General features: G+C 46.3%; 1 protein-coding gene across 1 annotated transcript in view; it reads right to left on the reverse strand.

Annotated features, from left to right (window-relative positions):
* ARHGEF3 (Rho guanine nucleotide exchange factor 3) overlaps positions 1-26,665 on the reverse strand; it is a 268,428-nt gene that overhangs the window by 180,679 nt on the left and 61,084 nt on the right. The window contains exon 3 of the mRNA XM_080926025.1: positions 3,291-3,357. Coding sequence (XP_080782151.1) covers positions 3,291-3,357 — 67 coding nt within the window. The remainder of the gene's footprint in view (positions 1-3,290; positions 3,358-26,665) is intronic.

Genomic DNA, 26,665 nt, shown 5'->3' on the forward strand with positions numbered 1-26,665 from the left:
ACTACAGCTGAAACTGAGAAAAGACTGCTGTATGTGAGATTCTCAAGATGTCTCCGGAGTAAGAAGGTGTCTGACGCTCCTGCTACTCTAGCCAAGCTCCAGCACCTCCAGCACTACTCTGCACAGGAGGTCCCTGTGAGGCACTTCCCAGCTCATCTACAGACAAGAGCAGGAAAGTCACAGTTCTGTGGGCCAGGGAAGGGACTCCATAACTAAAGGATTTGCTGAACTGGAGTTTAGATCCCTAGAATCCTAAGAAATGCCAGAAGGGAGTGACAGCCTGCCTCTAATTATGGCCTTGGAAGGCAGAGACAATCGAGAATTGAGTTCCTTGTCGGGGGGGGGGGGGGGGCAGCCAGTGGCCCTCCTTCCTTCCCACCCCCCCCCTACACAATGGCAACCTGGGATAGGGCTAACCTACTCTGCAAGCAGACCAGATGCAGCATTACTGGTTCTTCCTGTCCCTCTCCACACACAAAACTCCCACAGAAACAGTTAAGAAAAAAGCACATGCCTGATGCTTGTACAACATGAGGAGGTGGTTGTACAATTCACTTGGCAAGGCCTTTGAAAGCAGTGGGGTACCCCTTTCTGATCTTCAGCTACTCCCAACCCCCAGATGATCTTTCCCATGTGTGCACCTCTCTTCACCTCTCATCTAGAACAACTCGGTTCATCTTTCCAGTACACTGCTCATCACCCCGAGTCTATCCCTCAGCCTCGCTTCCTAACAACCACCCAGGACCTGAGTGAGCGTGCTCAGCATCCTTTTCCTCTGCAAGCTACAGAACAGCAGAATTGCAAACACGTGTACTCTGATGGCTTTCTCCACCACATGTACGAATAGAGAAAACGTGCTGGCACACAGATTCTAAAACCGTCCTTTCTAAGCAAAGAGGGAAACAAAGCGTTCCAGGAGTGCTTTGCTCTAGGGACCCTAGAAGAGCATGCACAGCTCAGTCTAACAGACCTGGGATTGGCTTTCATTACAGATCTGCACCACCAGATAGCTTCACAGTGGCAAGGTCTTCCTCCTGGTACACTGGATCCTTCGTAGCTCCACAGAATGCGTCTTGCTAGGAACGAGATTGCTTGCACTCTCCTGAGTCTCTTCCATCACACATACCACTGAGGAGCCTCCTCATTGATAGCTCTGGCCACAGAGGAATATGGGACAGCCAGGCCTAGCGCCTTTCCCGCTTGCATATCTTGATGCCAGTTTGTCTGACTATTTTAAGAAGCCCCAGGGCCAGAAGAAATCAAAGAACAAGAAGCCAAGACAAATGCTGCCCCTGGCCCAAGCACCAATAGAAATGTAGTTATTCATGACAGGGTGACAAGTTGAGAAATTCTTATTGATTATTGATTTTGCAACATAGGGGGTCAGACCTGGGGCCTTGTCTATGATTGTCAAGCACTCAGCCTGAGGTTTTCTGAAATAGAATCTCACTAATGTAGCTCAGGCTAGCCAGACTACATTATTCACAATCCTCTGCCTCTGCAATTTATAGATGTGGTTTTCTAAAATAATTTTCCAAGAGGTATCAGATATTGATACCTCAAGACCATAGACAGAGCAATCAACCCAGATGGCCTGGGATAGAGGGTTGACTCCCTGAAGTGTGGGACTTTGTGTACTAAAATCAGGACCATCCCTTGGCAATTTGGGATGGCTCTTCAGCCCGATTTGCCTGCCACTCTTGGCTGATAGCACTGAATAGCAGGAAAACACTGAAGAGGGATAGATAAAAACATTGAAAACAAGGTCCTTACAAAAGACTGCCTTGCTCACGAAAATTTGGTTTCTACATGGTTCGAAATGACATCAGTGGTCAGTTTCCAAAGTGTGTCTAGGCTGCATGGTCAACAGAGACTTCCAGCGAATGACTCTAGGAAATGCTGCAAATCCCCCGTCTGAAGTCTCCAGACATTGACCCATCTCTGACAAGTCCTACAGTAGTGAATACATTTCATACAGCACATTCAGCATGTCCCAAATATATGCACCCCACAAGCTTTTTTTTAAATCTCTTGCTGGTCATATTCATCCCCTGAACACACTTGGGAGATGGTGATCTTATCCATAAAACAATGAACAGCAGGCACAAGACCTACTTCAACCAGTCGCACACCTATCTCAGAAGTCAGTACAATTCTCCTCGTACTCAATGAAAAGTATGCAGTAACTCAAGAAAAACAGTATCATAGACCAGTGAGGCAGTTTGCTGGGTAAAGGTGATTATCATGAAACATGACCTATGCTCAATCCCGAGACCTATACGGTAGAAGGAGAAAACTGATTCCCACTTGCAAGTTGTCCTCAGGTTTCTACACTATGGCACATGTCACCCCCGCACCCACAAATGGTAGATAAAAAAATAAATATTGAAAATCAGTGTCACGTTCCACCATTTTAATAAATGGCCGCAACCTATCCAAGATTTCAAAGGGCGGCTAGAACCAGTTAGAACAAATCAAAATAGTATTGACTGAAGACTTGAAACACAATTTAACGTCATGTGGATGTTGTGCCAGACAGACGCCGTTCATTCCTTCAGCAATCCAGGCATTAGGCTGGGCCTAGTTCTAAAGCAGTAAATGAGAAATAAACAAGGTCTCAGCACACTTTCACCTGGGTCTTCCAAGGCACCTCAGCAGGCACCTAACCAAATACAGTGGTGAGACACACAGGAGCACCTGGGAAGGGCTCGTGAGCCAACTGTCCACAGAGGGTTGGGCATCGGAGATGAAATGGATAGACCTGGAACAGCGTGTTTACGAGCACGGTGCTGGGTAGAGGATCCTCGTGGGCGTGAAAGAACTCAGAGCATCCCTACAAATCTAAAGGTCACAGCTAGAGCCCACTTGAGTACCTTGGGTCCTCCATGTGCAATGACTGCCATCATCACACTCATATCAAGGAAGATGACGGCACCAAGAGTCACAACTGCCGGACCCTTCCTAGGCCAGCAAGAGTCTGGTGTTTTGTACTTGATGAAAAACCTCTGAAGAGCAAACTCGCTTGTGCCTGCACATCATCAGACTGGCAGACTGCTTGCTTCCTTTTCCTCCGCTCCAAGAAGCATAGGGGCGTGGCATGATGCTCGCTTAATAGACCTTGGTGTTTTCACAAGCATCTTCTACAGCCACATACTCTTTGTCCAAGGCAGGCCTTGACACCCGTGCATGAACACACAGGTGCTGTCCCCAGATGAAGCTTGTTATGAGAGCTGAATGCAGCAAACTATGTCCCCACCAATGGGATGGGGTCACCTAGGATGGACACTTACCCCTCTGAAATTCCAGGCTTTGGTAGAGGGAAACATGGAGAAGCTGTTCTGCCTTGGCCGCTTGGGTCTAGAAGAGAAAAGACAAATGTCACTGTTTGAGGAGATGCACAGAGGAAGTGGCTGCCACTCAGAGAGGACAGCTGTCAGGACAGATGGTCTAAGGCATGAGGTAGACGACTCTTTCAGAGACTTTGGCAGCTACTTTCACACCAAACCCCAGCCTGACCTCTCAAGAGAAAAGTCCCACGGCCCCACAGAAAAGTCAACCTTTCAACCAGTAAAAATGAAATCTACAACTAAACCCAGATGCAACCAAAAGCCAGACTGGCTGCCCAGGATCTACCTTTATTTCTAATGTACAAATAATTCCCAAATGGACACCATTAGGTGATGTAATGTTCATGAATTTGATTCAGACAGGAACCCTCCCTCATTACACACAGGCTGAGTAGCCCCAGAGACTTCCCGAAGGCCACACAGGCTCTAGGTTTTTAATGTTTTATTATTTATTGTGTGTGGTGGGTTCAGTGTGCCATGGCATGAAATTGGAGGTCAGGGGAAAACTTGCAGAAACCAGTTCTCTCTTGGCACACGGGTCCTGAAGATTAAACTTGGGTCTTTGGGTTTGGCAGCAAGTACCTTTACAAGTTGAGCCACCTCATTAGCTCCACCATATTTTTTTTTAAATAAAGGCACAATAAAAACATTTTCATGTAAATAAAAAATGTAAATTTGATGGGAAAAAATCTTTGATGATAATAATGTAAATAAACCACATAGCCCAGAGCATGGGGCAGAATTCTGTAAGTGGGAGGAGCAAAGCCTGAACAGAGAGTAAGGGGCATTGCTGTGCAGCGTTAGCAGCAAGAGGGGGAAACCAGCTACACAAACCCCTATTTCCGACCCACATATTTAATCAGTCACTTTGTCATGATAACCATCCCTGTACCTGCTCCACGTCCCCTACACTGGCTGTCTATCGCCCCTGCTTTGAGATTTGCAGCAACACCTGCAGTGTCTTCTGCTTTTGTTTCCTGCCATAGTGTGTGTGTGTGTGTGTGTGTGTGTGTGTGTGTCCAGAGCCACTTTTCCCAATTCAGCCTTCTAAAAGAGACCTACCAAGCTGGAAGGTGCTATGGCCAGTTCTGCCTGCCCTAGTGATGTAACATGGGACAGGCAACTTGTCTCCAGTCCCTAGTCCTTCCACCTAAAACCTGGAGGGAGCAACAGTGCCCCCCTCAAAGGAAAGCACAAGGGCTGGGTGAGCTGGTACCTGACACACAGAAGGTGCATGTTAAAACTTGCTCCCCCATAGGGTCAAGCCGGGTAGTAGCTTAGTAAAAATGTCTAGTGCTGGCTTGCTTAAAGTTGTTCTTAACATCCTCAGGAGAAAGCCACACACAAGAGAAAACAGCACACAACAGGAACATGGCACGTGCTCATGGGGCTTAGGGGAGGCAGCTCCCATAGCTGAGCCATCCGGGCCTCTGCCAGCCTGAGAACTCACACTCATTAAGACCTTTCTGTTCCCGGGGCCTTCCTCCAGCCTCACAGGCCCTACTGGACACTTTGTGGCTATAAGAGGACAGATGTCTATCAGCTCCTCACTCCAGAGCGGTGCACTGGACAGCACTAGAGGGAGACTCAGCGGAGGTGACAGGCTCAGCTCTAGCAAGGTCCTTGCCATGGTTCTGAAGAGTATGTTGGGATCCTGTACAATTCTCTTCTTCCCAGGCCCTGCATAGTTCCTGGCCTGGTCATTGAGGAGAAAGGATGCTGCAGGATCCAAGAGTTGGGGTCCAGACCAGGTCTGCAGTGACCTTGGGGAGCTTCCCTAACTTCCCCAATCTGCAGTCTCCAACCTAGAATGGGATGTGAGTTCTCAGCTCCACAGGGTTATCCTGAGGAGTTAAGCACTAATTGCTCTGAAGCACTCTGCCTTCTTCCTGGCTCACACTGCATACCTGCTAGCTCTAAAGACCTGTGCGGTCTACAACATGCAGGGTGTGGCTTTAAGTCCGAGGATAGACCTGAGAACAAACACAGTCCCTGCTCTCTCAGAAGCTCCTGTTAGGAAGTGATCAACTCTACTGAGAACAACACAGCAGGGCAGAGAGGATAATGGGGGGCGAGGTTGAGGGGGTTGGGATAATGGTGAGACTAACTACTACTTTATATGGACAGGGCAGGCTTCTCAAAGAAAGCTATGATTCAACAGAGACCTTCAAAGAATGGAGAGAGTATGCCATGTGTCCTGGACATCCTAGGTCCTAGGGCAGGTGGGAAATGTTTGGAGCAGCCACTGAGATGCAATGGGGGGGGGGGGTTAGGAAGTGGATGGAGAATTCAGAATCACAGCAGCAAGAACCAGAGGGTTATAGACAAGATATTTAGATGTTAGCCTAAGTGCTAACATCTCTGAGCAGAAGACAAACTAGGCCTAAGTTTTCAAAGGACAGCTTTCAGTGCAGTATGAACACTCTAAGAAACAACAAAGGACAGGACAAAGGTGAGATGGTCTAGCAGCGACCCTGACGAGGAATGGCAAGAACTTGGACCAACGGTGGCAGAAGGGATCAGATGAAATAAACGAGTTAAAGATATCCCACGAATTCCAGACCCAGCTGGGAACAGAGGGGAGGTCTATGGGGAGAACAGGGTTGGGACAGAACCCACAAGCAGATACATCACACTTGAAATGATAGCGCCTTCAGGGGGAAGCTAAGGATGCAAGATTGGATTCAAGAGGCAGAGAGTATTCATGAGTAGTTAGCCTATAAACATAGGAAGACCCCTGCCAAGACGAGAAAGCACTAGAGGCAGAAAACATTGTGGGGGTGGGGGCATCAAATGACAGCCATCCTTCAAGGAAGTCAGTGGAGACATCTTTCTATTGGCTAGAGGTTCCTAGTGACTCGCCATGAGGATCTTAGTGATGTTGCGGACAAGAGCCGAGAGACCCTTGTCTAACAGTGAGGCAGAAGCGTTATTTGTGCAGTATGGGAATTGACGGAGATCCGAGCTATCGGTTAAAGGAGTGAAGTCTTGAACCCACAACCTCCTTGAAGCAGGCACAATGTCTGTCTTTATGACCTGCTTGGAGAATGGAGAATCCACTTGTACAAATCAGTATCTGAAGACTTTCCTGAACGTTTTGGACACGTGCTCCCTGCTCTGGCAGTACAGTGACAAAGATAATAAGAAATGGCATAGCCAAAGGGCCGTTCCTCTCCCTTAACCACAGGGACTTACTCAGCGCACACAGCATGTCAGTGTCTGAGCCATCCGCGTTCTCACCCCACTACCAGGGCATGCATGGCAGACCAAACTTCAAACACAGAAGTGGGTTGCTGGAATCAATAGAAACCATGGGATATTTTTAAGGGGTATTTTGTAACACAGGTTGTTTGAAAATATACTTTTGGAAACATTTAAAAAATACCCAGAGGCTATGAATGATGATTCTGAAGCATTTGGGGACAGTTTTAGAAGCTGAAGGATGGCTCTTCCTCCATCGCTCCCACTGTATCCACCTGAACCACAGCATGTTTGCATCATGAAAGGTTTCCTTGTATCCTAGGAAATCCACATCCTGAGCCTGCAGGTCACAGCGGGGCAGAGCAGCTTCAGATCCCTCATTAGCTTTCTACTCTTTAATCAAGCAGCAGCAGACTGTCATTTTTCTAAAGCTCACCTGGGGAGACCCAGTTCTTTCCTGAGTGTGTTTTTCTAACCAGGACTCTGTGTTCAGACTCTACCTTCCCGTGAGTCCCCTGAAGCGCTGCCCCCAGTCTGTGTGGAAAAAGATAACCAGATTGCTTTGCTCAGGAGGAAAATATGGAATCTGGTCACCAGCACCTGGTCCTCAACAGCACTGGCTTCCAGCCTGTACAGATGGGGACCCTCAGTCTATCTATTGTACACAGCCATGGTTTCCTTTTAGCAAAACAGCACTTGCTGAATGCTTACTGTGCCAGGCACTGCGCTAAGTGCCAATCAAACATTAACGCATTCCATCTTCAAAACAATGGTGAATAGATACTGTTGTTATTCCTGTTTCAACAAGGAAGAAACCAAGGCCTTAACAGGTTAAATGCTAACCGATGCCAAAGCCAGGATTTGAACTCAGTCAGTTCTGATTCCATGGTGCACAAAAGAAAGTGATAAAAACCATCGCCGAAAGAATTGTGAAAAATATTCCCAGAAGAAATTTACAGATTCACTGCAATCCCCACCCAAACCCCAATGGCATTCCTCACTGGCCTAGAAAAACAGAAACAGAAACCCTAAAGTTCATAGAGGCATGAAGACCCCCAAATGGTCAAGGCTGACCTTAAGCAGAAATAACTGTGCTGGAAATTTAACAATGTCCAATCTCAAATTATAATACAGAGCCATCACAGCAGAAGCAGCCCAGTTCTGTTACAGACCAGAACAGTGGAGTAGAAGAGCCGGAAATAAACACACACCACCACAGTTACATAATATAAAATGCATATTTATCTGTTGAGAGGGTATGCCCAAGAATACAAAGAGAGCACAGAAGACAACCTGTGGGAGTCAGTTCTGTCCTTCCATTCTGTGGGTTCAGGGGCTGAACTAAGCCATGGGGCTCTGGAGCAAGCTCCTTCACCTGCTGAGCCATCTTGCCGGCTCCAAGACTTCAAGATAGAAGCACAGGCAAAGACTTTCTGAAAAGGACTGTGGTAGCACAGGAAATAATCCCACAAGGGGTAGCTGGATAGCTCCGTGGTTAAGAGCAGTAGCTGCCCTGCAGAGAACCTGGGTTTGGTTTCCAGCACTCACTTGGTAACTTACAGCTATGTATGAACTCCAGGTTCAGGGAGGCCAAAGCCCTCTTCCAGACCTCTTCTGCAGCAGGCACACATGCAGTGTACACACATACATGCAGGCATTCAAACATACATGTACAATAAAACCATCTTTAAAAATTGAAAAAATGAGACTATGTAAACCTTAAAAAGGTCAGCAAAGGACAATCACTTAAAAAGGAGACCTTCTTCAGAAGGGGCCCTAGCCAATAACCACACACACACACACACACACACACACACACACACACACACACACACACACAGAGTCATCCAGTGGGGAAATGGCACATTAAGTGAATACCGAAATTCTCCAAAAAGGAAATGCAAATAAATATGCTCAGCATCCTTAGCCATCGGAGAAATGTAAATTAAGTTTGCTTTGAGATTTCACCTATCCCAGTCAAAATGGCTGTCATCTCAAGAAAACAAAGGAGACAGGTATGGGAGTCCCCACATCTTTAATCCCAGTGCCTAGAAAGCAAAAGCCTAGAGATTCCCAAGTTCAAGGCCAGCCTTGTCAGTATAGAGAGTTTCAGGCCAGACACTGTGCCCCATAAACAAACACAGACACGCACAACACACAACACATATGCACACAACAAAGAAGGGGCTAGGGAGATGGTCCACTCTGCAAAGTGCTTGCTGTGTGGGTGTGAGGACCTGAGTTCACAGCATGCTTTGTAACCCCAGAGTTGGGGAAGGAGAGAGACAGGTGGAGACACAAGCACACGCACAGGAACACACACGCATTAGTAATACAATAAAAAGACGTCAGTCTTACAGATTTTCTTACATCTGCTAATGAAGATCTATAAAGGCTGGGAATGTCTGCCTTCATGCGCAGCTGGAGGCTGAGATAGTATTGCTTGAGGTCGTTAGCTCAGGCTAGACGGCACACAACACAATAAAGCCTTATTTAAAAAAAAAAAAGGAATGATAAACTTTTCCAAATGCACATTATACTTTATTTAAAGTATAGTTTCATGTTAAGTTTTTAAAAAGATTTATTTATTCATTATATATGAGTACACTGTAGCTGTCTTCAAACACACCAGAAGAGGGCATCAGATCTCATTTTTTTTCTACAGGGGCTGGGGACAGTTCTGGGGCCTCGTGTATTCTAGACAATTTTTCTAAAACTGACCTACATTTCCAGCCCTTTAAAAACTTTCATGGCTGACTTTTCTGAACATTTTAAAGGAATTTAGAGCAAGTAATTCTTAGAAAGTATTTTTGTTTTAATCATTCTTAGAACGTATTTTTTTAATCACCACGAAGGTCTGAAGACATGACTTGGCAGCTAAGAGCATTTAAGGACTCAAATTTGTCAGATGGCTCATAACAGCCTGTAACGTCAGCTCCAGGGGATCTGATGCCCTCATTTGGCCTCTGTGTGCAAGCACGCTCATGCACACCTGCTCGCCCACAACCACACCCTACTTATAAATAAGAAATAGAATAAATATTACAAATCACTATGAACTCAAACTATCTTTTTGATCTTCTGTAAAAATAATATAAGAGGGAAAAAAAGCAAACATGTCAAACTGTGTCTAAATTATAAACAAAATGGAGGTAAGTTTAAGTCCTATGGCCTGGAACTCTCTCCTAGTTCCTATCGACCTTCTGTAAGAGTCTTTGTTATTCCCCTTCCTAAGCTGGGCCTCCTTGTCTGGCCTCAGCGGGAGAGAGGCACCTAGTCCTGCTGTGACTTGATGTACCAGGTCAGCCTGGTATTCAAGGGCGGGCCTCCCTTCCTCAGAGAAGGAGAAGCAATGGTGGGAAGAGGTTTGTGAGGGTGAGCCTGGGAAGAGATTCGGATGTAAAGTGAATAAATAAATTAATTAATGAAAACAAGTGTTGCCATCTGGGTTTTGTCCAAGAAGGAAGAGAAGAAACGCTTCATATTTTATTCAATACTGTGTGATCAGCAGCTGATAAATCAGCAGGTAGGTGGCCCAGCGTGTCTAAAACCAAAATCCTAAAACTGAGTCCTGAGAATGGGCGTTCCTAAGTAATGCTCTCTTGCTCCTAGCAACTAAGACACCACAAATTCTCAAATTAGCCGGCATCACTTAAAGTGGTTTATTGACTCTGATACAGGACCCACCACAGTCTCCAGGGTAATTAGAAGCCCCATAAATGCTGTTCTTGGCAGTGACTGGGGCCACACATAAAATCTTGTTTATTCCCAAACTGTCAGTGAATCAGGGTGGTGAAGCCTAGCGGGAGGAGGGCTTGCTGGAGCATATGTTGGAGAGAGCAAGGTGAGTATCCATTGTGAAGACAGGCCTGGGGCAGAGGTAGGGGCAAGGGCCAAGGCCAGGCCTTCAATACCAATGTTTGTAGGAAGATGGTGACCTGCTCCCCCCACCCCCTGTGAGGGTAACAGTGAGGGGATATAGGTGCTGTAGTGAACAGCAAGCAACTCACCAAGGCCTGGTCAACCATCCAGGCAGCTGGGAAAGGGGGAGAGGGTGTGAAAGGGGAGGGGTGTGAGTTAGAGAGTAATATTAGTATTTTCGTGACATTAATACCATTTGTGCTGGGGTAGGGTTCGGTTTGACATCAGGACACCATCCTCTGTCACTGAGCATCTTATATTCTGAGACAGGTCCTAGCACTAAACCTGAACTTAGTTATTAGGTTAACAGGTCAGTGAGTTCATGGTATCTGCTTATCGCTGCCTCTCTCCCTCTTACTGATGCTATAGGTGCTCTCTTCTCTCTCTCTCTCTCTCTCTCTCTCTCTCTCTCTCTCTCTCTCACACACACACACACACACACACACACCTACTGCTCCCAGCTTTTATATGGGTGCTCATGCTTGCACAGAATGCACGTGATCTACTGAGTCACCCCCCCAGCCCCAGTGGTGTTCTTTTTATGCTAATTAACTCCCCAGATCCTCACAGGACCCTATGGCATAAGGCAATAACAGTGGTAACTGGGGGCCTGGGCTTCAGCGTGGGCACCACCAGGCAGCCCCATTCCAGGCACCTGAGAATAGGGACTTCTTCCTTTCTGGCCAGTTAACACAATATATTAATTGTGTGTCACTGAGCAAGTATTTCTACCAGACACAGCCTGCCTGAATGCGTAGGGCAGCATGAAGCTGATCTCCTGGGAGAGCAAGGCCAGTGCTTGATCAGTGTTGCTATAGTTATCACCATGCCAACCTTGTCTCCAAATCTCACCTTGTCTCCCAAGCAGAGATGCTCCTTCCAGCCCCGCTGGGACCCAGCTTGATTCATGGGCCCAGCCTGTCCTTGCAAGTTCACCCTTTGTCTACCCTCAACTTGCTCCCACTTTTATACGACTGTGACTCCTGGTTCCCTGGATGTGTCAGGACCAGGCTGTTGAGAATACGGGGCTCATGGAAAGACCAGGTAGAGAAAAGAGATCTGCAGAGAGGGCAGCTGACATCCTCTCCCATGTCCTCCCCTGACCCTGCAAAAGAACAGCACCCTTGTCAAGAAGAAAACACAGCTGAGCATAACAGGGAGACATGGGGGTTATCACTGTGGAGTCCCAAATCTTCAAGAGTCATGCAGATACATGGTATCTCTGAATAGATTTTTTTTTTAAATCATATCTTCCTGAGTAGCCCAGATTGCCCTCAAATCCAATCCTCATGTCTCGGCCTCTTAGGTAGCTGGGATTATATACACATTCCTAGTTCAGATAGCCGTCCTTCCCTAGTCAAAAATACCACTAAATAAAACACCTCTTAAGAGACTAGAGCCATGAATGGGTTTTCCAAAGCCGTTAAGGTCAAGGGAGAAACATGAAATTTGTCTTAAAAATTCTTAAAAAGCCGATTCCATCATAGTGATTTCTCAGGGTGAAGGGTAACCTCACTCTTACCACACACCACACGCTCCCTGAATCAGACTTCCTGTTACATATTCCTGGAATATGAAATCTTATGATTCACGTACATTCGTTTTGTAATCATAAGATACTAGTTGGTTTCTTTTGGGTGGGGGAGGTGTTTTTGTTTCGTTTTGGGTTTGGTTTTGGTTTGTTTTTTTCCAGATAGGGTTTCTCTGTGTAGTCCTGGCTGTCCCGGAACTCAACCTGCAGACCAGGCTGAAACTGACAGAAATCTGCCTGCCTCTGCCTCAGAAGTGCAGGGATTGAAGGCGTGGGCGAACACTGCCTCCCTTGTGTTTTGTTTTGTTTAACTGAAATGCATTGGTTATAAATAGCTGGAAGAAGAAACCCAACCCACCAAACAGCAACAAACGCTGCCCACCTTCCCTAGTAAATAGTAAACCAGAAATCAAAAGAAGGGAGTCTATCTGCTTTCATAGAGCAGTTTTTATAGGTAATAGTGAGTGTGGGCAGACAAGCGATGTTGGTTCTGGGCCTCAGAGTTTTGACCGTATAAACCAGTGGCTCTCCACCTTCCTAATGCTGCAACCCTTTAGTATGGTTGCCGTGACCCCCAACCATAAAATTATTTCCATTGCTACTTCACAACTGTAATTTTGCTACTGGTATGAATTGAATGTAAATATCTGTGTTTTCCGATGGTCTTAGGCAACTCCTGTGAAAGGGTCCTTTGACCCCCAAGTTGCTCGAAACCCATAGTTTGAGAACCTCCGTTATAGACTATCAGAACATCCCCACACGTCATCCGGTAACAATTTAAGGAGTATTTTCCAAGAGCATGGAAATAACCCAGAGGCTCAACCTTATGATAACTCCTGTGACACCATGATCTCAAACACATATACAGCATCTCAGATGGCTCCTCCCACATGAATCTAGATAGAGAAGCCAGATACCTAGCCAGCATGGGGGCTGATTGCTAAGGTACTACCTTGCAGGGTTCACCTGGTGAATAGGGAGGACAGTAGCAAGAAAACTCCAACACACCTTTACACACGCACTCTGCACATGCTCTCATCTAGAAACACAGCTGACCAGAGACATGGGTGTGAAACAGCTGTCCTCTAGAGGTTGGAACAAATTCTCAGCCTAGTCACCTCAGGTGGCAGAATATTGCCTACCTCAGAGGCCAGGCACAGAATCCATAGTGGGGCCTGCTGGACCCTGTCGGTAGGGTTGCCTACATTAAGGGTGAGACCATATCTCTCAAAGACATCCTTCCCTAGGAGCCACACCTTCCCAGAGCTCTGAGCCCTGTTCCTATTGCCAGGAATTGGGAAGAGAAAAGGCACAGAATCAAGAGTGGAATTGTGCTCTCAGACAAGCACCTTGCTAACAATAAAGCAGTCGCCCTCTAAGGGTTTTGTGTGGTGCCCGTTACCCTAAACCTATGAGGAAGAGAACCCACTCATGTGCACGGGTACTCCAGTTCCTCATCTACCCCACAGGAAGGTAACTTCAGAGGGTTTAGCTGGTGAGAGGATTAAAGTAACTCCATCTGCAGAACAGATATGGGGGACAAATAAAGATAGCTATTGTGACAATTAACCCACATACCATTGGCCTATCACCTATGGCTGCATGGAGGTGATAAGGACCTGAAATTTATTCTTCTAGTTAAGCCTGACAATACCATCTAAGTAGACATGGAGATGGAGATACTGGGGGGTAATGGGATGAAGGACCAGCAGATCACACAGGAAGGAAAATACAATTTGCCAGGCTCCGAGTCTAACCGGCTGTACCGAGGGCTTGTGTCCAGTATAGGATATGACCTTGCCCTGAAAATCCAACCCAGCCTATGGCTGGCTGCCTGTGGTTGCCAATTCTTCCTCTAGAAGATGATGTGTGGTTTTCCTAGCTCTGAGGTTACTCGTTCACTCTCTGACTCTCCACCCAGCAAGTAAATGTTTGTCCCTGAAGAAATCTGACCAACAGGAAGAAACAGTAACTTGCACCAACACAGTCACCAAGAGCAATCCCCGTCCTCCCTCCCGTTTACTGGGAAGTACAATGGTGTGGTCTGTTAAGATGAGACAGAGCATGAAAAAGAGTATCTGCACAGGGACATCTAGCGTCTGGCAGACACATGCTAACATCCACATGGCTGTTTTTCCTATCTAGCTGTTGATAACCGCATGCTGTTTCAATGTCGGTAGCCTTGCAAGTGCACCTTGAAAGGTGAAACCAGGGCAAATCTTCCTCAAAGGGCCATCTTGGTCTTTGGATCATAACATCTGGGATAGAGGGGCTCAAGTCCCATCACCAAACAGAAATATTAATGGAGCCGCACTCCGAAACATGCAGGCAGGTGGATGCAAGGGCCACAGCCTGGTGCATGCTACTATGCCATGACTCCTTCTCCAGCCATCACTCCAACCAAAAGCTAGCTGTGCATTTCAGCAGGATACAGAAACCTGATCTTCAGGCTGGCAAGTTAGTAAAATAATGTCTGTCTTCAGTTATTCATATGAAAATTCAGTCTGTGAGAGATCAGGAAGAACCCTGAATGAACCCTGGAGCACTAACCACTGAGAGGGGTTAGTTGTGGCTGGAGGCTTGGACCTTCGAAGGGGCCCCTCTTTTCGGCTGTTTTCCCTGTTCCTTTGGTTGCTGAGGAGACCACCTGCTGCTTCTCAACCACAGGCACATTCCTCTGCTGAGGAATATCCCCCCAACCCCCCTCGGTCCTCCACCCTCACCCCCCACTCTCCCTACCCTACCGCATCTCAGAGCTTCAAGAAAAGGCAACCACAGATGAGCAGGTGACCCTGCCCTGAACGGCTAAAGCTGATGAAGCGTAACTCAATGCTGCAGACTGCCAACCCAGAAAGAAGCGAATCTGGAAATACAGATGAAAAGAAAAATGCCTGCTAACATGGAGACACCTGCATGCAGCCATTTCTGAAGCGTGGCCGTCATTAGTGACAGAAAACGAAGCCTTCTGTTAAAAGTAACTTGAGCAGATCTGTAAAGTTTTCTGGTGCAGAAATTAGTTTTGTTTCTTTCTGAAAGAAGGCTTTATAAGAGAAGCCAGAGACAAAAGGGGAATGTTGCCCCAGGCTACTCTACTGTGCCCCACACAATGCCTGACATTAGCTAAGTTTGGCTACATGCATGATGAGGCCTTTGTCATCTGCCTCTTTCTGATCACCCTGCCAGAGTCTGAAGCCCTCTGCAACCTCCCTAGCGGTATAGTTTGACCTCTCTCCCAGAGGAACTTTAACACAACCACCAAACTCATAAGCATACACATTTTGATAATCAAAACTATTCAAAGCAATTCAAGTGATTTAAAATACAGCAAGTAGAAGAGAGCAGTTAGGGAAAAATGAATGAACAGTGCTTTGAAGATATTCAAGGAGCTGGAGAGATGGCTCAGTGGTTAAGAGCACTGACTGCTCTTCCAGAGGTCCTGAGTTCAAAGCCCAGCAACCACACGGTGACTTACAACCATCTGTAATGAGCTCTGACTTACAACCATCTGTAATGAGCTCTGATGCCCGCTTCTGGTGTGTCTAAAGGTAACTACAGTGTACTTATATCTAATAAATTAATAAATCTTTAAAAAAAGATATGCAAAAATCTTTCCTGGATAATTTCTCAAGATCTTTAAACATGGTTCGACATGGGATTGTCAGTCTAGTATGAAAAACTAGAGTCTGTAAATAGGCTTATACAGTAAGTAAAAGGGAATTTAATTAAAGTCAAATACAGAAATATATAAATATTGAGGCTTTTTAATCTTTAAAAAAAAATTAGGTTGAAAGCAGGAGGTAGGCACCTAGCCTATCTCAGACAGTAGAAATTTAGGCCTTGAGAATCATACAGAGAGAAACATGTACCCACAGAGCTATTAATCTCCATAGTAGGGAGGATTCAGGTTTATACACATATATAGATAATTTAGGACTTGATGCCATGAAGGTCAGGGCAGGAGACAGTAAAAGCACTGTCTCAACAGATAGCATTTGTCTAGATGGCTTTAATTGCTTTCATTGTCTTGATTATCAAAATGAGTGTGGTTATGAGTTTAGTGGTTGTGTTAAAGTTCTACTGGGACAGAGATCAAGCTATACCCTCAATGATTGGTTACTGGACCAAGAACATGCTATTTCAGAAGAAAGGCCCTGCATCTGTGTTGACAGGAAAGGAGAATAGGCTCTGGACCCCTTTCAAAGTGATAGGATCAGATGTGACAGGGAGGACCACCTGAAAACCTCAGGGGGAAAAATGGAGAAAATCAAACAAGACAGGTTGTGAACCTCATGTATTACAGAATGTACAGTTTTGATAAGATTCATCCTCAGAGATACTAAGCTCACCTGCTTGGCCCCAGCTTCCTGATACTGACCAAAACAGCTTTGGAGATTGCCGCTGATTCCAGATCGTCTCACCTCATCCAACCTTTCAGACAAACCCAGTCAGAACTTTAGTCATGCCCTGAGCCTTCTAAGCATACAGCGACTGGATAACACATGCGAGAACTAGCTTTCTTAAGCCTAACCAATTTTCTATTTTTCCTACCCCTTCTCTTTAAAGAATTTCTCATTGCCCCTAATCAGCAGGAAGAAGCTATAGATAGTTGCCAGTCCAATCTCTTGGGTTTGGATGTCTGCTTGTGGTTATTTTACAAAGTAGATAGGTTGTCATTTTAAGGGATAATTTGGGAATGGTCATAATTTGAACACGGAGAAAATAGATGGGATGGATTGCTAAATTTCCTTGAATAAAACATTTGTGTAGCCATAATCATACATTGGTTGGAATCTTTGTAATTGCTGTAAAGTTGAAGTTATAATCTCTTACATTGGTACAGAATTTATATATTGATATAGAATTAAGGTTTTCATTGGTATGAATCTATATATTGATACAAAATTTGAAATCAATATTGCTACTCTTAGATAGGCATTGTGACTATACAACATACAACAAGGTGATTAAATAATGCAAATTAAGGCCCAGATGGCAAACTCATGGTTAGGTTAAGTTTCTAATTTAGTTATAATAAAGTGCTTTCAATTTACTCAAGTAGAAATGGCTAAGAGTAGCTAAGGTTTTTAACAGTTCAAATATACTTTACATAGGTAGATAGTCTTCAAAAACATCAGAAACCCACAGAATGTGATATTCAATGTTATTTCATTATTAAGGATCATTTGACTAGAGATATGTCTGCTCCTGACAGTACCCCTTCACAGTTCAAAGAAGATATTGCACATCTTTACCTTCAGGCGAGGTTGCTTATCGTGGAATGGTAACCATGGGGCAGAAATTGCCTATTTCATTTACAAATGAAATACTGCCCAAAATGAGTACACTATGCAGAATTGTCGACTGATAGCATCTAGTGAGTGACTGACTGACTAAACAGAGTGGGGAGTGTGTCCTGGTTAGTTTTTTGTCAACTAGACACAAGCTAGAATCTTGAGAAGATACCCCCGCCAGACTGGCTTGTGGAACATTTTCTTGACTTATGATTGACACGAGACAGCCCAACTCACTTGGGTTGAATAAGAAAGCAGGCTGAACATGTGAGAAAAAGCAAGCCAGTAAGCAAATTACTCTGCTTCAGTTCCTTTCTCCAGGTTCCTGCTTTGACTTTCCTCAGTAGTAGGCTACAAGCTGTGAGATGAAATTAACCCTTTCCTCCCAAGTCCCTTCTGGTCAGTGTGTTTATCACAGCAACAGAGACTCTAAGACAGAGGGGCTGGATGGTGGGCTGGGTCCCAGGAAGCAGCCCCTTGGACAGCACCTACAGAGCCCTGCCTCCCTTTCCTTCTACTCTACACACAGGCCTTCCATCCATTTCCCTGCGCTAATCTGCTAACAGCCTCCTCAGCCCACGGGCTCCATCATCCCAACACCCAGGGGCATCCATGAGAATCAATGGCAAAGAGACTTCTGAGTGACAGGGCTGCCTTTCTTTTCTCTTCCCCTACCTCCTGTTTACAGATGATGTTTATTACAAAGCCAAGTAGAAAATATAGACATGACAACCAGTAGTCACAATTTAACCCCCAAATTAAATCTGGCATTCAAGTTAGAAATGGGAGACCTACCAGTATGATTTACGCGACCCTCAAGCGTATATACTTTTGGGGTCATTTTCAAGGCTAGCCAGTTCTATAGACAGTGGCTGTATCGAGTCAGAGAAAGGTTTGGAAACTCTAGTAATCAAGAACCATGGCCCCATCTGTGACCCTGGCGCCATCAAGACTGCACATTCCCACCTATGGTCAGCTGGGGCTAAGCAGTTACCTTCTTCCCAAGACGGTGTGGGTTCTTGGGGTCTTTGCTGCCCCCTGCTGCTCTGCTGAAGCCACTCATTTTAGGTACCCTCCTGCTCCCTGTCACACTCAGAGTTGGTAAGCTTTGTGATCATCCTTCACAACCACTGTGGTCACAAAAGTTTCTAAGAAACACCCTGCCCCAGTAATAGCTTAGAAGGGTGCCAAGAACCACCCAGTTTCCTGTCGGAACTCCCAGTGCATGTGTGGTACAACCCTGTTACAGCTCAGACGAAGGTCAGCCTCAGTGTCTCCCTACGCTGAGGTCTCATTCAATAACTGTCCCTACATACGCCTGAACACGTTTTCAGCTGACCCATGTGGAAGGAACCATGGTCCTAAGCCTTCAATGGTTCTTTTGTGTATAGAAATTCCATCTAGTATATAAATCTGGCTCCCCAACATAAATGAGTTTTGTATACCACCACGTACCAGCCAACCACAGGACAACCCCAGGCCCATCACCCAGAGACTCCACAACCTTCTGTTTTCCTGCTGCTACCCTTCTGACATTCAACAAGAATAAACATGTCTTACAAATTGAATGTCCGTGCTTGTCACAGGAGGCATGAAATCACATCTAAGTACAATCCAGAAACAAAATGCACCTGAGATAAAAGGCCCTCTGTCTCCCCCCACCCCGCGCAGCGCCACCTCTCTCTCAGACCCCCCCCCCAAGGCATTGTTCCCCACGGGTCATTCTTTGGACAGTGCTGTAACAAGTTACCAATTTTGTAAAACTGGAGTTAAGGCCAAACTGCTGGCGGCTGACATCAACATTTCTTTTTTCTTTGCTGTGAGCCTAGATTGGACCTCATTTCATTAATTAACCTGTTTTCCCCACTGGAGTTTATTAGTTTCATTTGTTTTGGGGCAGGGTCTTACCCTGTAGCTCAGAACAGTTGAAGACTCCTGGGAATTTTGTACTGCTCTCCCTGGTATAAGGGTTACGGCTGTAAAACAGTACATCTGGCTTAACTTACTTTATTTCTATCTATCCAGTTAGTTATTTTGGCTTCGTGATTTGTTTTGTTTCTTAAGAGGCAGGGTCTCATGTAGCCCGGACTGACCTCAAACTCACCACACAGCCAAGAACCGTTCTAAATGTTTGGTCTTCCTGCTAAGGTTACAGGGGCGCACAGACACCCCCACTTTTTACGCAGGGCTGGAGCTAGAGCCAGAGCTGTGGACATGCTTTGCAAGCACCCACCAAATGAGCTGCAGCTCCTGTCCTGAGCTTGCTCTTTAAATTATCACTGGGCTCAGTAAAATTCACTCTTTGGGCGTAAGTATGTGAGTGAACCACTGAACTTCCCTTCCAGGAAGCCCCTTCCTCGGCCCCCTCCTCCTTAGCCCGGTTCCTGGCAACTGTCGCTGTTTCCTATTTTCTACAATTTTGACCTTTCCAGTAGGTCACATCCACGGAATCCCATGGTCCCCAGCCTTCCATCTTTGCCTGACTTTCTTCACACAGCGCACATGAGGCTCATCCCTGCTGCTGTGTCTCTCCCCTCCTTCCCAGAGAGGAAACCTGCTCACTGGGGCAAGGCCATAGAAAGGTAACAGCAGACAGACTGCTTTCTACTCCCCATGGGCTTAGTCACCAGCTTCTAAACCCCACTTCTAACTAGAGAGGGCAGAATGAAGCAGGAGCCTAAGGCCATCCTCCTGGCACCACTGAGGTCCTATCGGGCTCCACTCAGCCTCCTCAGGAGCAGCTCATTTGTACTGTCTGTCAGTACCCCAGCTCTCTCTCAGGGGATCCGGGAACCTGAGAATGGGCCTGGGCTTTGGGGTGTCACTTATTAACTCTAAGATCCCTAGATATGGAGGCAGAACCGGTCCAGCAAACAGGAACTGAGATTTGCAGCTGAGATCAATGTGAACAACCCGACTTGGCTAGGTGACAAAGTCAAGGACAGAGTGACCAGGACCACAGCCTTTGGGAGAGCTGTAACTGGGGACAGTTAAAGAGAAGCCAGCAAATAGTTAAAAATGTTGTCAAGAGGTGTTGGTCAAGGTCAGACCCTGTACTGGAAGCCCATGATGGCTGCTCTGCCTACAGAGAGAGCTGACAACCCAGGGGGCAGTGACAGGGCAGGGCCTGGGTGGCAGGGAGGCTAGCATAGGTGGGAGAAGAGAGGTAGGGAAGAAGAGAGCCTCTCATGAGGGCTGTGAAAAGGATGAGAGGGAAACAAAATGGCTATCGTGATAGCCTGGATACGCTTGACCCAGGGAGTGGCACTATTAGGTGTGTCCCTGTTGGAGGAAATATGTCACTCTAGGGGTGGGCCTAGAGACAGTCCTAGCTGCCTGAGGATGCTCAGTCTGTTCCTAGCTTTCTTTGGATGAAGATGTAGAACTCTCAGCCCCTCCTGCACCATGGCCGCCTGGATGATGCCATGTTCCCCCCCCCCCCCGCCTTGATGATAATGGACTGCACCTCTGAACCTGTAAACCAGCCCCAGTCAAATGTTGTCCTTTATAAGAGTTTCCTTGGTCATTCTGACTCTTCACAGCAATGGAAACCCTAAGACAGTTACAGATATCATAATCTTGAAAATACCAAGAAGCCTGGCCACTGATAGATTTCCCATACCCCATGTGCTTACGGGTAGTGTTAATCAGACTCAGTGGGTTAACAAACAAACAAATGTAAAAGGAAGGCATGAACTTGGGAAGGAGATGAGATGGGGGTCCTGGTGGGAGCTTTGAGGGGCAGATATGATTAGGATATACCCCAGGTAGTTAATATTGCAACTCTAGGGAACTTCTGTGAGTATCACCATACACACACCATACATACATACACACATGCACACACACACACACACACACACAGCCATGACCAGCAGATAAAGAAGCTGGAGCACATAGAATAACTGTGAATCAGAGGGCCAAAGAGCTGAGCCCAGGCTCTCACAACAGACGCAGTGCTCCACTGAGACAGAGTCTAACTGTCTAACCGGAGTCTAACCGGCACAGTGGGCATGAGGGAAGGAGCTGGTAGAGAAACGATGGTGCCCTGGCTCATATCCTTAGCTAAGAACCACCATACTGCGGAAGTCTCTCCCCTTGAGCAGCAGAGCTTGTGTGATAGGCAGGGACAGGTGACGCCATCGAGGGTCATTTCTAGATTGTTCCTCACCAGATGAGGAAGCATGCTTGTAGTAATTACATGCCGTTTTCCAAGGTCTAGTAAACCCCTGCTCATCAAGTCCATGGAGAGGACAGCAAGATGGCTCGGTGGGTAAAGGAGCTTGTTGCTATGCCAGACAGTCAGGGTTATATCCCAGGGCCCGCATGTTGGAAGGGGAGAACTAACTCCTGCAGGTTTCCCCCTGACCTCCATATTGTGGAACACATGCCACTATTCTTCCCCATGAATGTAACTTCTTTTTTAAAGTTTTTAATACCCAGTATGCAGGAGACACAATAGATATCACCCATCAGAATTATCAGTGAGCTGGTAGGATGGGGGAATAACCCACTAGCTGGAACTGAAATGTCCCCTTGGGAAGCATGTCCTGAATGCCCAAGCACTCTTCTAGAGCCCCTGGGTACATGAATTCTCTACTGCAACTGCCTTTGTATTCTATACTAAAGAGGGCGGGGCAGGTCCAGTGGACGTGTTTGGTTTGAGAGGTCAACTCTTCTGGAGCCTGGTATTAATTAATCAGTGTTTATGTAAGAGCACACACCCATCTGGCCACGCTCCTGTCTGATTCTTGTGCTCTAAGAAGAACACTGGAGAACGCACTCCCTTCAAGACTTTGCTGGGCAGACCCGGGTATTATGATAATAACACAGTCACTGCAGCTTTAATGGGGAGAGGTCCCTCCTGGAGAACTCAATGTTCCATTAAAAATAGCTGAATGCGAATCTTTTCGAGGGCTGACTGAGGGTTGGGAAGAGCAGGGCTCCAACCTCCTCAAGGACAAAGCTAAGGAGAGGCCACAAGGAGTGTGGGTGCACAGTGCTCTCTGGTGGCTGACATCGGAAATGCCAGGAGGAGCCTCACCCCTCTGCAGGGGCTCAGCATCAAAACCAAACAGCGTATCCAGATCCTTTGTGTTGCTGGGTATCAAACCCAGGGCCTTATACATGGTAAGCATGTGCATTTCCACCGAGCCCTTTCAAAACCTGTAATTGAGATCTGGTAAGGCAAGTGGGTAAAGACACCTGACCCTGACAATCGAAGTCAGATCCCTAGGACACACACAGTACAAAGAAAGAATTGACACTCAAAAGCTGTCCCCTGATACACACACACACACACACACACACAATGTGTGTTTTAAATTTTTAAGTAAAAAATAAAAAACAGGAACTGAAAATTAAAAGGTTTCATTTCTCAACAGAAAAAAACTGATAGGAAAAGGTTATATTTGGCTTTTCCTTACTTAGGAGGTTTTCTTCCTGCTGCTGCTGGTGGTGGTGGTGATGGTAATCTTGCTTTTTGGTATACTTGAATGTCATCTACGAATGTCCCTGTGGGTGCTGAAGTACCACATACATCAAAGGGTGCAAGCTGTTTGGGCTCTCTAAGAGTCTAAAGGCCCAGAATGTCCCAACACCATCTTAAGAGACTATTCTGGTGGCTACTAGACTCTAAACTTTACAAACCATACCCTAAATCCAAATGGCTACTTCCTTCCAGAAACCCCAGCAGGCCTGGGCCAGGGACAGTGGCTAGGCTAGTGGCTGAGAAGACAGCTTGGGGTCAGACTCAGTAGATACTGGGTGGCTCATTCTGGAATCTTCCAGTTTCCTACCTCTCCCACAACGTTAGTCCTAGCCAATTTCTTCTCCCTGCTGTAGAGTCTGAACTCATCACTCCCTACAACTCCAATCGGGTTAATTGGGGGTGGGGGTGAGGAGGTTTTATAGCAAGGATCTGGGGAGGTTTGTAGCAAGGATCCAGGAAAGAAAAAGAAAGCCAGGGTGGAAGAAGAATCCTATGGGCAAAATAGATAGGAAGGGGGGCTGAGTTGAGTCGGGGCAGTTTCAGGCACCTGAGGACTAAAGATTGCTACTGTGGATAACTGATGTCCTGGGTTATTGTTGGAGATACACAGTACAGGGTGGAAAGACTATTCATTGCTGATGTGCACTTCAGCTCTCCAAACACCAGGCTGCGGGACTTTGGTGTTTTTATAGATAAGGAAATCAGGGCTGAGAGAGGACCTGTCCCTTGCTATGGGTCCCTCAGCTCACTGAATCCCAAGGACATCTGGCTGACTTCACAACTCTGCTCTGAGATGCTCAGAGAGGAGGGAGGAGGCTGTAAAGGGGACGAGCGAGGGCTAAGATGGCCCTGGGGACCAGCTCACATGACAGAGCAACGTGTAGGCAGTGCCAGAAACAACAGCTCCTTTCCTTCCCAGCTCTTGCCCTAATCACTGAGCCCCCCTTGTTCTTAAGCCCCATTTCCTGCTTGATAACCCCATTCCCATTGCTGTATTTCCACAGGGTGATAGCTGCCCTTCGGTACACTGCCAGTCCTGACCCCAAATCCGCTGATGTGATGGATGGGTCTGCACTTCCTCATAGAAGGCTTTTCTTGGAATTACATCCTAGCCATCAATACTCACGGGTTCAGCCTTCTCTCCATCCCCACAGGAAACAGTCATTAGCCCCCACTTTGTGCCAGGTACTGTTCTGGGCACTTAGGAAATAAAGCCACTTAGAAAACTACCCAAAGTTAGAAACTAAAACAGAACTTTAGTCATCTACAGCATAAACAAGCTACAGGAAAGGTAACTGTAGTTAGCATGTCAACTTCTAGAATCACCTGGAAAGAAGGTCTCAGTGAGAGACCTAGATGAGGCTGGCCTACCTGTGGGAGATTATCGTGATCATGTTAAATGATATGGGAAGACCTGCCCACTGTGGGTGGCACCATTCCCTAGGTGAGAAACTCAAGCTGAGCATGTATGCACTAACTCACTGTCCTCTGTTTAGCTGTAGACGTAACATGACCAGTGATCCCAGTACCTGCCACCTTGACTTCCCTACAGTATGGCCAGAAACTTAGACTTGGGAACCAAATGAACCTTTCCTCCCTTTAAGGTGTGTTTGTCAGGGTATTATATCATAGCAACAGGAAACAACACTAAGATTAACTTTGCTTGATTCATTCTTTGCTTTTGGTTTTGGTCCCAGACTCTGCACAGTTAAGCTATCAATTTATACAGCATAGACACACACCAAACTAATTTTTCAGGCCTAGTCTCAAAGGACAGTTTTATTGTCATAAATGAAACTAACATGTTTTATATCCAAGTTTTTATTTAATCCAGTCTTCCCTTTTGTGATTATATATATATATGACATACATACATATTGTGGTATGTTTGGGTGTGTGTCTCTGTGTGTGTCTGTGTGTGTGTGTTTCTCTGTGTGTATGTATCAGTGTCCATTCCTTGGTCATCCTCAAAATATGATTTTCGTCCTCACCCTGTTACTTCTCTTGCTGAGTTAAATATTTTTTTTTAACCCAGGTTAAATGTATATATTTGTTCAACAGACCAAGTAAAATAAATCTTCACATGACACCACTGAAACCTAAAGCACTCCAGGGGTGGGGAAAGGCATCCCAGGCTAATGTGGCATGTGCAAACACCCTGTGGCAGCAAGAGTGACATGCTGGAGAGAGGGTTGGGCCATATGATCTTGAGTACCTATAACCAAGGCCTTTACAGCAGCTACTGTGCGAACCCCACATCACGATTATGGAGTCAAGTCCCCCATCTGCCCCAGCCACATTCAGGAGCCGTGTCCTACCAAACAGATTGGGCCTCATGAGGTAGGGGAAAGACTGGCACTAGGTCAATGGGGCTGTAATTCCATGTCAGCCAATGACAAGGAAAGGCGAGTTAAGCAAGCAACATAGCCAGGGATTTTGTCAGGACGAGAGAAACTTGCCAGTTCTGGTATATGTGTAGCTTTACGATGGACCCTGACCTGAAGGGACCCAGAAGAGCTATTTTCAGGAGACATCATCCAAACCGACACCTATCAAAACTGATGCCTACCTGCTGAAAACCGCCACCTATTTATTGACACTGAAATCCATCTATTGAAATTGATGGCTAGCAATCTTTTGTTTGCTTTTAAGAGTCTAATTGTGGAAAACAAGTGTTTCTCTGATTTTCCAGAATAGGCAAAGAGCTCCAGCGGCCACCTCACCCCTCTCCCTCACAAAGAAGCCACAATTTTCCTTTATCAAACGTATTAATTCTCTCTGGACAGGGATGCAACAATAACGGAGAATTTCTTCTCCCTTTCTCTTTGGATGTATAACAACGAACAGGGCACACAATACTACCCTTGTCCCCAGCTCAGGACCACAGAGAGGACATGCCCTACAAATGACGGCTGGGGAGGCAGGGACAAGCTGGGGGATTGCTCATCAGAGTAGTGGCAGATGCTAAAGTGTAAAACGAAAGTACCAGAAGCAAGCAGAATCCATCGCAGCCTGCTTGGGACGCATGGCTTCTCCTCTGGGAACAGACAGGATGGTCAATATGTGATTAAGCACCTCTGAGGCACCTGGCATATAAGATTGCCATGTGGAGTTACCCAGTAGTGAATCCAAAGTTGGTGTTCAAGAGACGGCCACCAGGGGGCAGGAGAGAGTAAAATTTCATAGATTGGTTTTTGATTTGAGACTCTGATAAAGAGAAATTTGAAGACGTGATTAAACACAATGGCCTCCAGATAAAAGTCTGGTTAAAAACCAGCATAGCTGAGCCTCCTTTAGTCCAGGCACTGAAGACTTTTTTTTTTAATGGAAACAGGTCACACAGACTGGCTAACACCGATTTTTATCAATCATTAACCACTTCCATACACAGAAGCAATTCTGCAACTGAGTTACCAGAGGATAGGGCTCCAGCTCTTCTTCCACCCACATGACTCCCCCTTGTCCCCAGATCTACAAATAAAAATCATCTGTACCATCTGACCACAGGGCTCCACCTCCATGGAGACCTGCCCTCTCATACTTCTGCATCTGCTTTTCTCCAAACCCCCTCTTCCCCGATAAGCCCCCCTCATAATCTAGCAGCTTCTGCTCCTCAGCTTTAGCCACGCCTCTCCCTCACTCCTATACCTCCATAGTACTGGGATCTGTGTAGTTCTGAAGTTCCTATACTGGAGACCAGTTCTTCCAGTGGGGATGTCAGGGATGGAACCTCAGAGGGGCCATCAGGCCATAAAGCATCTCCCTTAAGAGACAAATTTGTGCCCTTACTAAACAGACCCCTGAGAGCTGCCTTCCTTCCCCAGCATGGGAGGGTACAATAAGGCAAGAAACGGGGTGCCTCCAGATAGCAAAAGCAGTAACT

This window comes from Micromys minutus (assembly GCF_963924665.1).
Source record: "Micromys minutus genome assembly, chromosome: 12".
NCBI lineage: Eukaryota > Metazoa > Chordata > Mammalia > Rodentia > Muridae > Micromys > Micromys minutus.